We start from the raw sequence: 13238 nt of genomic DNA on the forward strand, positions 1-13238 counted from the left end.
TGTGGTAGTTTGAGCATTCTTTGGCATTGCCTTTCTTTGGGATGGGAATGAAAACTCACCTTTCCAGTCCTGTGGCCGTTGCTGAGTTTTCCAAATTTGTTGGCATATTGAGTGCAGCACTTTAACAGCATCATCTTTTAGGATTTGAAATAGCTCAGCTGGAATTCTATCATGTCCACTAGCTTGTTCGTAGTGATGCTTTCTAAGGCCCACTTGACTTTGTACTCTAGGATGTCTGGCTCTAGGTGAGTGATCTCACCATCATGGTTATCCTGGAACATTAAGACTTGTTTTTTTGTATAGTTCTTCTGTGTATTCTTGCCACCTCTTCTTAATATCTTCTGTTTCTATTAGGTCCATACCATTTCTGTCCTTTATTGAGCCCTTCTTTGCATGAAATGTTCCCTTGGTATCTCTCATTTTCTTGAAGAGATCTCTAGTCTTTCCCATTCTATTGTTTTCCTCTATTTCTTTGCATTGATCACTTAGGAAGGCTTTCTTATGTTTCTTTTATGCATAGGCAAAATCTAATTATTTCTAAAAATATTATAAAGCTGTCATGTATCTTCAAAAATTATTTCTCAACAACATATCCTGAATATATTGACAATGGCAGTGCCATGCTAAAGAGTGAGGTGGAAGACCTTTGTTTTCTCCATGAGTTTGATAGATCTGTCATAGCAAAGTATTATAGAGTAGATGACTTAACAGAAACTTATTTTCTCATATTTCTGGAGGCTAGATGTCTAAGATCTAGGTATTTTTGAGTGACTTGAAGGAAGGATATATTTCAGGCCTCTCCTTTGCTTATAGATGGTCATCTGCTTCCTATGTCTTCAAATGGTCTTACCTCTGTACATGTATATGTGTCCTGATCTGCTCTTCTCTTATGGACAATGATCATAATGTATTAGCGCCCACTCTCATAATCTCACTTTAACTTACTTCTTTAAAGATTCTGCCTCCAAATATATACACATTGTGAGGTACTGATGGTGAGGACTTCAGAATATGAATTTTGGAGAAACTCAGTTTAGTTCGTAACATGTACCAACTAGAAATATAGGATATTTTTAATATTGGTATTTAATGAATTTCCCTAATCTTTTAAAAGTAGGCATTGCTTGACTTCACCTACTTTCCTGGTTTTAGATTATTATATATGTCTGTACTGCCTATCTTATATGTAGAGTGAAATATACTGTCAAGGAGCTCATTTTGCCTTAAATGTGGTAATGTTTTTAATCATTTGACTTGAAGAATTCTATATAACTATTAAAACAGTATAGTTTAGAAAAGAAAGGGATCATTTCATGATATTGATGACATTTGGGAAAATGAGAAGGCCTTATTTATTTATATATTTTTTGGTAGGTGGACTACTAAACATTTAAGTAATTATAGACCAGGAAATGATTTAAGGTACATTTATAGAAGGGAAAATTCTTTTAAATTTGTAAAAGAATGGCACCTACTTTAATAAGGTATTTCCTGTGTATGACATCTCCAAAGTACTGTTTCAATTAGCACTATCTTTTAAGACGGTGGTAGAACATTGTCTTAAGTTTGAGTCAAAAGAGAAATGGCATTGCTTTATTATAATAAAAAATGACCTCTAGAAGTTACCACCTTTAATTCATAATGATATCATTGTCTAAGCCAGAACCTTTGAGCCCTGGAGGTTTTTTCCTTTTGAAGTCTCCGTCTGTCCTATACCCCCACTCCAGTACTCTTGCCTGGAAAATTGCATGGACGGAGGAGCCTGGTAAGCTGTAGTCCATGGGGTCGCTAAGAGTCGGACACGATTGAGAGACTTCATTTTCACTTTTCACTTTCCTGCATTGGAGAAGGCAATGGCACCCCACTCCAGTACTCTTGCCTGGAGAATCTCACGGGTGGAGGAGCCTGGTAGGCTGCAGTCCATGGGGTCGCTAAGAGTCAGGCACAACTGAGTGACTTCACTTTCACTTTTCACTTTCCTTCATTGGAGAAGGAAATGGCAACCCACTCCAGTGTTCTTGCCTGGAGAATCCCAGGGACGGGGGAGCCTGGTGTGCTGCTGTCTATGGGGTCGCACAGAGTCGGACATGACTGAAGTGACTAAGAGCAGCAGCAGCATCCTGTCCTATACAGACAGACAGATAGACAGACAGACATTTTGTTGTTTAGTCGCTCAGTCATGTTCAACTCTTTGCCACCCCATGGATTGCAGCACGCCAGGCTTCCCTGTCCTTCACTATCTCCCTGAGTTTGCTCAAGCTCACGTCCATTGTGTCAGTGATGCCATCCAGCCATCTCCTCCTCTGTCGCCCTCTTCTGCCCTCAATCTTTCCCAGCATCAGGGTCTTTTCCTATGAGTTGGCCCTTGTGTGTGTGTGTGTGTATATACACACACGCATATGTATATATACCCTCTTTATATATCACTTGTACCCATCTCCATTCCTATTACTTTAGTTTAGAACTTTAATACTGTATCTCTTTTTTTCCCTCCTCTGCTACTCTTACTCTTCCTTTTTCTCCTTCATCTCAGCTTAAAGTATACACATAGTTTTAAATAAAGCAAACAACTTAAAAAGACTACGTGGTTTAGCCTCAGTTTCTTAAAAAGTGCATATGTGCGTATATATTTGTGCTTTCCGTTGCATAGTCAGTTTTAACCATTTTCTGGTACTATTCTGTCATGAGGATTTTTGCTTTTTACAGCTATCCCTTCCTTCCCTCTAAGTGTCTCCCAATTTTTGGTTAAATCTGTATTTGATATTTTCATTATGATGTCCATATAAACACTATTTACTGATGAGCATGGTAGTATGCTATTCATATGCTATTATATATAGAATAGCATGTGAGGGAATACATTTTTTACTTGTTTGTTTACCCAGCAATGAATACTTTTCATGTTTTTTGATTTGCTAACTTTTATTAACGTCTATAGCTAAATCTTCTCACACCCTCAAGAACATCTCAGTTCAATTTTCAGTATGTTGAAATCTGTCAGGTAGTATAAAATTTTATATTTTAATCATCTTTTCTTTGGCCTCCTGGAGATGTTCCTCCTGAAGGTACTGTTCTCAGGCGTTAGTCTAGACTGGCTGTTCTTTAGGCCTGCTGAACTTCTGTTGTCCTGGAACTTTGTACTGTGTTGAATGCCATGTTTTCTACATCCTGTGTCTTCCTCTTTCTTTACTGAGTCTCTTGTTTTGGTGGATTCTATAGTAACTTCAGGAGAACGAGTGCCTGGGAAGTAAATTTTCTGTGATGTTGCTGATCCTTACTCTTAAACTTAAATGAAAAGTTTGGATTTTCTAAATTGAAATATAATTTTGGTAAGAATTTTTAAAGAATTGTTTTACTGTGTTCTAGTTTCTGTTCTTATTACTCTTAATCTTTTGTATATGACCTGTTTCTGTTCCCTAACTCCCAATCCCTGAAGATATTCTCTTTATCTTTTTTGTTCTGAAATTTGGCAGTGATATGTCCTGGTATAACTTTTTTCTTGATTGTTGTAGTGAGTGTTAATGGGATCTTTCAGCTCAGAGATTATTGTCTTCTGATCTTGGAAATTTTCTTGCATTATTTCTTTGATAACTTACCCCCTGCTTTCTCTCTATTCTCTTTCTATAAATTTAAGTGTTGTACCTTTAAATTGATTTTCTAACAACCTTGTATTCTCTGTTTTGTTTGTGTGTGTGTGTGTGTTTATATACATTTTTTTTTTCAGTTCTGAGGACATTTGTTTTTTTAAGTGAATGAAAAAATTTTGGCTATTGTATTTTAAATCCTATTTTGTCATTACTTTTTATAACATCCTTTTTGGTCTCATATCTCTGAAGATGCTAACTATATTTTCTCTAATATTTGTCTTTCTTTTTGTACCTCTTTTCCTAAGGGTTCTTTCTCTGTTTTATTGATTTTGGTCTGGAAGACAAGAGGTTTTTCTAAAATTTCTGGTGCTTATTGGTTGTATATTTAACACCAAGGCACTAAAATGCTTCTATGCTTGGTCAGAACTTCTAGGATGGTGATATTTTACTGTATGTTCTTTGGTCTGTTTCTTCAGGCAAGAAATTTTCCCTGATTGGAATAAATCTCACTTTGTTCTTTTATTTTAGTCTAGCATCTCATCCTTTCTTTGCTATGTACCTGACATACCTGAATTGGGTTCAGTTTTTCTGTTCTCTCTCCCATCTGTTGCCTTTTATTCTTAGTTTGTCTCTCATTTGTTAGTACATTTTTTCCCAGATAATGGTTCAGTGCAATCTTTTTCATAGATAATCATATTCCAGGTGTATGACTGAAACTGACTTTGTTCCCAAATGTTCTGTCCACTGTAAATAACTACTATCAACCATTATCTATCAATCATCTCTTTATCTAAGTTTTACTAGTTTAAATCTTAGAGAGTGAACTCTGAGTTTCTCACTATTGCTGCCATGTACTAACTGTGAATATCAACTCAGAAATTGCTATTAGGATTATTAAAGTAGATCTTAAATCTCCTACTATGTATTACAAAAATGTATTTATTTTTCTTTTTGAAAATAAGGTTTGCTTCTCTCCTTTTGAAAATTAGATAATTCAAAAATGGCAGAGCTCTTTATGGAATGTGAAGAAGAAGAGTTGGAACCATGGCAGAAGAAAGTAAAAGAGGTTGATGATGATGATGATGATGAACCGATCTTTGTTGGAGAGATATCAAGTTCAAAACCAGCAATTTCAAGTGAGCATTTACTTTCAGTAAACCCCAGTTTTCTAAGATACCATTTCTAATGGAAAACCTTGTGAACTCTCTTATATGCATTTAATTAAGTCCTTGTTCCTTTGTAAGGAGTTAAGGATGAAAGATTGGGTGGGAAATTGGTAAGAATTTCAGAATTAAAGTTTTAAAATCGGGAACTTATGGAAGGAGCTAAGAAGTTAAAATATCAGATGTGAGAAAACTAAATGGACTAAGACAAACTGGTGACATCAGAAGTTTTTCATAATAGAAATCATAATTTTTAGTGGAGCCAAGTAACCTGTTTATCTTTTTGTTCATTTTCTTTTTTTTCCCCCCTCACTTAAAACCCAGAAATAGAAGAGTTTAGAATATTTTGCTTAAAATGTTAGAATACACTAAGTATGTTTAGGTTAGTCTTAGATAGGGGTTCTCACATGCAAGCAGCTGCCTCATTGCAGTGACATTTATAGTAGCTACAAAATTCATAGGCAGTGAATGATTTCAGTTAAGAGTAATTGGATTTGCCATTGTTATAATGTTAAAGACAAATGGCTCTTGTTAAAACATCCACTCAGTAATGTATGGAAGTACAGAGAAGTAATGTATACATTTCAGGGGAGAAAGAGAAAATAGATCCCTTCCCATTGCACTTACGTGTGTTTTGTTTGCTTAAGTCAGGAGAATTTACCAAAGCTCATAACCAGCATACTAGTGTTTTGTTTTGTTTTGCCAAAATCAGTGCTTAAAAGTATAACAGAGAGACTGCTTTCAAATTTTCTGAAAGCCTGATTCTTTCTTCTATTGCCTCTAAGCTTGGAATGACACTTTTTTTTTTTTTCAGTTTTATCAGAGGGAGACTAGCTTAACTGATGAAATTCTGAATAGCATTTTTTGTGGAAGATTGATAATCACTCAAAAGAGGTTCTGAATGGAGTGCTACTTTGATTATAAATTGAACTAGGTGTGGTGGCATACTTGTTGCTGATAGTGGAACATAATTATACATTCTCTTAATTACTGTTTCTAGTTGCTATAATTATTTTATATGGGAATATTACCATATTGCAAAATTGTTACTCAAATTGTCTTACTGAAAACAAGACAATTAAGACTTAAATTGAATTTATACTGATTTTTAGATGACTCTTAACAGTGTTCAAATAGAAAAATGTATGTTAATTTTAAAATAATTGTCAGAAGGAGACTGATCCCAGTAGAATTTCTTTTCTGTACTCTTAAGATGCAGAATTTAAATGATTGTATTGTTGCTTTTGTATAAGCCATAAAATATTTTAACATATGGAGTATGAGCTAAATGTTTATATATGTCGCCACAAAGGAAGGTAAAAAATTTTTTATTGTAGAATACAAAAACCAAAACATACTTGAGCAGTAATCCTTTGAAGGTTTGAATAAATACTTAATCTTGAATTTATGCATGAAAGTAGTGTCAAGTTGTTTGAGCAGATTGTTCTCCTTTCAGTTCAGTTCAGTTCAGTCGCTCAGTCGTGTCCAACTCTTTGTGACCCCATGAATTGCAGCACACCAGGCCTCCCTGTCTATCACCAACTCCTGGAGTTCACTCAAACTCACGTCCATCGAGTCGGTGATGCCATCCAGCCATCTCATCCTCTGTCGTCCCCTTCTCCTCCTGCCCCCAATCCCTCCCAGCATCAGAGTCTTTTCCAATGAGTCAACTCTTCCCATGAGGTGGCCAAAGTACCGGAGTTTCAGCTTTAGCATCATTCCTTCCAAAGAACACCCATGACTGACCTCCTTTAGAATGGACATCTCTAATACTTAGGTATAGAGTACTGCACTGTCATTTTCAGAAAACAGTCCTACTTTTATATGGCCCTTTACACTACAGAATTGGAGAAGGCAATGGCACCCCACTCCAGTACTCTTGCCTGGAAAATCTCATGGACGGAGGAGCCTGGTAGGCTGCAGTCCATGGGGTTGCTAAGAGTCAGGCACAACTAAGTGACTTCACTTTCATTTTTCACTTTCATGCATTAGAGAAGGAAATGGCAACCCACTCCAGTGTTCTTGCCTGGAGAATCCCAGGGACAGAGGAGCCTGGTGGACTGCTGTCTATGGGGTCGCACAGAGTCAGACATAACTGAAGCAACTTAGCAGCAGCAGCAGCAGCAGCTAGTAGCTTGCACTCTCTCTCTCTGTCTATACTACAGAATTAATTTATGGAGGCTTGTTCCTTTCTATTATTAGGGGAAATGAGGAAATTGTTTTATGAGGTCTGGTGTTGGTCCTTTTACCTTTTTCTAAACAATAATTTTAGGCAGATCCTTAGTCTTCTGAATTTTAGTTCTGTCATAGAAAAACCTGTAAATTATTGAGTTCACATGCATGCATGCAATTAGAAACTTTAAACTGATCCTGAAAGTCGTATTAGGCTCTGACTGACTTCTGGTATAGTGATAAATATGAAGCCCGTTAAGTTGCAAGATATTCTGGTAAACTGTATGTTCACTTTAGTCTGCATTCTCTAATAGCTTCCCTTTCAGGACTTGAGTAATGGTGGAGATAATCCAATGAGGTCCCTTATAATGATACTTTAGGGCTTATAAGGGTGTGAATTGGATATGGATGTTGGACAGGATTTGATTTTCAGTAAATAGGAACTTGAATGCATGTATGTACAGCCCTTTCATCTCTCAAAGCAAGATATATACTTCAATTTTAGTTGTATATGAATATATTTTTGGAATATTTTTGCCAATTATGTGAACTATTTCTTTGCCATGCAGAAGATTTTACTTATGGGTAGTCATATTTATCAATCTTTAACTTCTGGGTTTTGGATTTTGAATTACAGTTAGAAATATTATTCTATAAGAATTAAGATACTATTTTTAGTAGATAAAGATATATATGTTAACCTGTATACTCCTTCCAGAAATCTTTTCAGTTGTTTTCAGTGTATGATTTCTATTTATATATATATATATAATTCAAACAATGAGTTTTAAAATAATGTAATCTTTTATAGATATTTTGAATAGAGTAAACCCCAGCTCATATTCGAGGGGAATAAAGAATGGTGCACTCTGCCGAGGTACAGTAGTATTTTACTATTTTTATTTTAAAGTGAAGTATTTTGACATCATTGATTATATAGAAATATATTCAATGTGTTGTGTAATTTTAAAATACAGGTATTACTCCTGCATTCAAGCCTACAAGTCAACATTACACGAATCCAGCATCAAATCCAGTGGCCTCGCCAGTAAATTTTCATCCTGAATCTAGATCTTCAGATAGTTCTGTTATTGTTCAGCCTTTGTCTAAACCTGTAAGTGTTTCTGAAACTACACAGTCAGCTCAGGGATATGTTGGGTATTATTTATCTGTGTCAACAAGGCACAGTGAAAATTCTGTATTTCCATGGCTAATCATTCAGTGGAATCATTATCAGCATCAGAAAATATCACCATCTTTATGATAGTTTAACCAGTACCCAAATAATAATTGTAGGAACAAACTACCCAGCCTGTTTTTAGATCTGATAATATGCTTAAATAGGCTACAGTATTGAAAACTGTGCTATTAAAACATGAATAAAAGTATATTTAGTAATAATGGCAAGCTATTTCAGATTGTAAACTGGACTAAATGTTCTTAGTTCTTAACTGGGAAAATTGCTAGAGGCTATTGTAGCCTTTTATTCTGAAAACATACCTTCATAGTTTAGTTTAACTTTTATAGAAAGTAATAGTTAATATTGAGTTGTTAATGTGTGTAAGGTTTTGTGCTATCATGAATTAATCTCTTTAAATTCTTAAATGTTCCTATGAAGTAGGCAGTATTATTTATTTTTGTTTTATAGTTGAGGAAACTGAGGCTCACGTAGTTTAAATAATTCACTCAAGGTGGCACAGCTGGAAAATGGTAGATCTGGGATTTCAGTCCATTGCCTTAGTGTAAAAATTTTCAAAGTGTAGTCATCAGTCCCCTGGGGTACCCCTGAGACTGTTTCATGGGCTTTGGATCAACAGTATTGTCAAAATAATGCAAAGGAACTGTTTGCTTTTGTCACTGTGTTGACACTTGAACTGATGATGCAAAAGCAATGGTGAGTAAACTGCTGGGGTGTTAGTATGAATAGTAGTTTTTGTACTAGTCATCATCATGTACTCAAAATAAAAATTGTTTCAGTCATACTCAGTTACTTTGATGAAATATTAAAATGTCATTAATTTTATGAACTCTCTACCCTTGAATATATGTCTTTTAAAATGTTTCACGTATGAAATGGGTAGTATGCATAATATACTTCTATGTCTGAGGTATGATGATTAGCTTGGGAAAAAGTTCTAGTGTGGCTTAATGTTCAGCTAAATTACCCAGAAAACCATTTTTACTTGAAAGGATGACTGAAACCATGGTGTATATTACTATTAACTTAGTGGTTTAAAACCACATACTTCTATTATGTCACAGATTTTGTGAGTTAGGAGTCATGTCATGTCTTAGCTGGATCTTCTGCTTCAGGGTTCCTCCAGGCTTCATTCAAGATGTGAAGCTCAACTAGGAAGTGTCTACTTCCAAGTTCTCATGGTTATTGGTAGCATTCTGTTCCTTAAGGGTTGTCATATTGAGCATCTCAATATTTTACTGGCTTTTGGTTGGCTCCTTGCCGGGTTGAGTTTTCCCACCATGGCTCTTACTTCTTCAGAGCCCACAAGGGAGAGAGAATGCTTAGCAGGATGGCATTATCAGATCAGATCAGATCAGATCAGTCGCTCAGTCATGTCCGACTCTTTGCAACCCCATGAATCGCAGCACGCCAGGCCTCCCTGTCCATCACCAACTCCTGGAGTTCACTGAGACTCACGTCCATTGAGTCAGCGATGCCATCCAGCCATCTCATCCTCTGTCGTCCCCTTCTCCTCCTGCCCCCAATCCCTCCCAGCATCAGAGTCTTTTCCAATGAGTCAACTCTTCGCACGAGGTGGCCAAAGTACTGGAGTTTCAGCTTTAGCATCATTCCTTCCAAAGAAATCCCAGGGCTGATCTCCTTCAGAATGGACTGGTTGGATCTCCTTGCAGTCCAAGGGACTCTCAAGAGTCTTCTCCAACACCACAGTTCCAAAGCATCAGTTCTTTGGCGCTCAGCCTTCTTCACAGTCCAACTCTCACATCCATACATGACCACAGGAAAAACCATAGCCTTGACTAGATGAACCTTTGTTGGCAAAGTAATTATGTAATGTAATCACATAGAAAAAGTCATATGTATCCCTGTCACTTTTGCTCTACTCTGTCAGAAGCAAGTCACATGACTTGCCGTCACTCAAAGAGAGAGAATCACACAGGACATGAATTCCAGGGAGTGGGGATCATGGAGGCTACTTTTAAGAGTCTGTCTGCCACACACAGTGAGTTCTTCACTTTTTGTTGTTTGGTAGACAGTTCTTCAAAATTGAATAAAGTGTACTTGTCAACCTAAATGAAAACAACTAATAGTATTTCTTGCCACTGATGAAATTTGAGCTATCAAGTAAAAATTAGAATTATGAACAACTTGTATCAGTCATCATTATCTTAACAGCTTCTCAGTACATAAAATCTTTTCTTATGGTTGGTAGTATTAATAAATATGATTTTTTTATATTGTGTAATGAACTCTGTCAACATTTGGAAGATTATGTAATTCAAAGAAATCAGTATTTTCAAAATAATGTATGATATAATAAAATCATGCATGAATAAGATTCATTCAAAGTGCAAGATAATACATTTTAATGTAACAGTTCAAAAAGCTCAGTGATAGGGAGTCAGATTCCACTTTGCAGCAAACCTTTAAGAAAATACTGACTGTTGAGTTTTGGTATTGTATCAAAGAAATATATACACATTTATTGTAATTTGCTATTAAAATACTCCCTTTTTTAGCTGTTAATATTTATGAAACCAGAGTATCTTGATTCTTCAACCAAAACATTTTAACAGAATGAAAGCAGAAGCAGTTATGAGAGTATAGCTGTTTTTTATTAATCTAGACATTAAGGATATTTGCAGAGATGTAAAACAGTGCCACTGTTTTCTCTGATTCTTTTGTGTTTGCTAGATAGCCATTTAAAAAAAAATGTTATTCATGTTAATTTGTAATGGGTTTATTATTTTGAAATTTTCTATTTTAATCTGTAATATGGTAAATATCAGTAGATATAACCTACCTTTTGATTTTAAATATTTGAAGGGGTTCTGAAATCAAGGACTTAAGAATCCTTAAACAGAAAGTTACCCAAAATTTGAAGATTCTTTGCTACTGGAGTTGAATTAACTCAGTAGTTTTTTTCATGCCATCATAAGCTCTTTGACATTGGCCTTACAGAATCAGTAAATTTTCCCTAAAATATTTGTTCTTTTTACAATAAGTGAAACAACTGCTGAAGCACCTATAGATTTTATTACAAATATTCAAGTTCAAAAACAGAATTGAATCTAAATATTTTTAGAATAATCCATTTTCCCTGTATTTCATATTACTATTAGGTAAATTACATATATTTGTTACCACAAAAAATTTATATTTTGAGATGTTTCTTTCATAGAGGACCTATTAAATTTAATTTTATATTCATGAAAAGGAAAATCTATGCCTAAACAAAGTCAGCTCCCAGTTATGTTTTGAAGAGGTCATATATCATAAAAAGTAAGAGTATCTTTAGGCAAATACCTTCCCCTCCCTGCCTCCAAATCTTTTCTGTGGTTTTAGCATTCTGAAATAATAATACTGATAAGAGTCCAGGACTAGTTGTCTAGAAAACTTATATTGAACCAAGAGACTTGAATGATGATTCTGCCTTTTTTAAAACTAGAGCATTGTCAAAACTTCTCTCAGCCTCATTTTCTTCATTTCTAAAATGAGAGCTAACTTTCAATCTTGGATCCTAACATGGCAAGCTACCTAAAATGTAAAGATTCTTTGTTATTAGTAGAATCAAATTAACTTGGAAAGTTTCTCATACTTATTATAAGCTGTTTGGCATTTGAAGGATAGAAAATCAGAAAAAGAAACTTTATTATTTAATTTAGTTTGATATATAAAAATCTTCACAACATTGGACTTAGGGAGAATAAAAAATAACAGTGAGGGGTGGTATTTTTGGTGTTAAAGTTAGAAACTGGAGCTTTTTCTAGCTGAAAATATTTTACATCCGTAGGCATAGTTTTTGTTTTTTTTGTAATAATTTTATTTACTTTTCACTGGGCTGGGTCTTCATTGCTGCCTTAGCTTTTCTCTAGTTGTGGTGAAAGGGGGCTATTCTCCGCTGGTGTCTCACTGCTGTGGTTTCTCTTTTGGAGCACAGGTTTTGGGGCCTGTAGGCCCCAGTAGTTCTGGCACGGGCTTGGTAGTTGCAGCTCCTAGGCTCTAGAACACAGGCTCAGTAGTTATGGTGCACAGGCACAATTGCTCCACGACATGCGGAATCTTCGCCGATCAGGGATCGAACATGTGTCTCCTGGACTGGCAGGTGAATTCTTTACAGTTGAGCTACCAGGGAAGTCCTATAGGCATAGTTTTTAAATCAAAACACCTCAATTCACGGTTCCCAAACTTGGGGAAGTTTTTTAAAAAATTTTGTCAGTTGGTCTGGGTGGATGTGTCTTAAAAATAATACATTTAAAAACACTCTATGTGATTCTATTGTGCACAGTTAGGAATGACAGAGATATTATATACTCTGGAATGAATTGAGAATCCTATGTAAGGGAACTCACTCTGAATTTTACAAGCCACTGCGTTAAATATATTACAATTTTTCATTTTATGTCATGTTTTCTGTATATGTGTATTTTTACTTTTTCATGTAATATCTTTATACTTCTGTATCTCTTTCAAATCTCAGGGAGTGAGGATATACTATATTTTAAAAGTCAATGTGATATAGCTTAAGGGCATAGGCTTTGTAATTAAACAGACCCAGGTTCTAATTACAGCTCCATCAATAATAAGTAGGATTGAATTGGGAACCTTGTGTAACCACACCTAACATTAGTTTCAGTTCAGTTCAGTCACTCATGGACTCTTTGCAACCCCATGGACTGCAGCACGCCAGACCTTCCTGTCCATCACCAACTCACGGAGTTTACTCAGAATCATGTCTATTGAGTTGGTGATGTCAACCAACCATTTCATCCTCTGTTGTCCCCTTCTCCTCGTACCGTCAATCTTTCCCAGCATTGGGGTCTTTTCACATGAGTCAGTTCTTTGCATCAGGTGGCCAAAGTATTGGAGTTTCAGCTTCAGCATCAGTCCTTTAGTGAATATTCAGGACTGATTTCCTTAGGATGGCGTGGTTGGATCTCCTTGCTGTCCAAGGGACGCTCAAGAGTCTTCTCCAACACCACAGTTCAAAAGCATCAATTCTTTGGCGCTCAGCTTTCTTTATAGTCCAACTCTCACATCCATGCATGAATACTAGAAAAACCATAGCTTTGACTAGACAGACCTTTGTTGGCAAGGTAATGTCTCTGCTTTTGAATA

The 13238-nt window shown here is 35.8% G+C and overlaps 1 protein-coding gene across 11 annotated transcripts in view; it reads left to right on the forward strand.

The window, feature by feature from the left end:
- Positions 1 to 13238, forward strand: part of ZNF280D (zinc finger protein 280D) — a 129652-nt gene that overhangs the window by 22601 nt on the left and 93813 nt on the right. For all 11 annotated transcript variants that reach the window (XM_010809306.4, XM_059890843.1, XM_002690858.7 and 8 more), the window contains 3 exons: positions 4577 to 4723; positions 7734 to 7799; positions 7900 to 8036. In XM_010809306.4, coding sequence (XP_010807608.2) covers positions 4577 to 4723; positions 7734 to 7799; positions 7900 to 8036 — 350 coding nt within the window. The remainder of the gene's footprint in view (positions 1 to 4576; positions 4724 to 7733; positions 7800 to 7899; positions 8037 to 13238) is intronic.

This window comes from Bos taurus, chromosome 10 (genome assembly GCF_002263795.3).
Source record: "Bos taurus isolate L1 Dominette 01449 registration number 42190680 breed Hereford chromosome 10, ARS-UCD2.0, whole genome shotgun sequence".
Taxonomy (NCBI): domain Eukaryota; kingdom Metazoa; phylum Chordata; class Mammalia; order Artiodactyla; family Bovidae; genus Bos; species Bos taurus.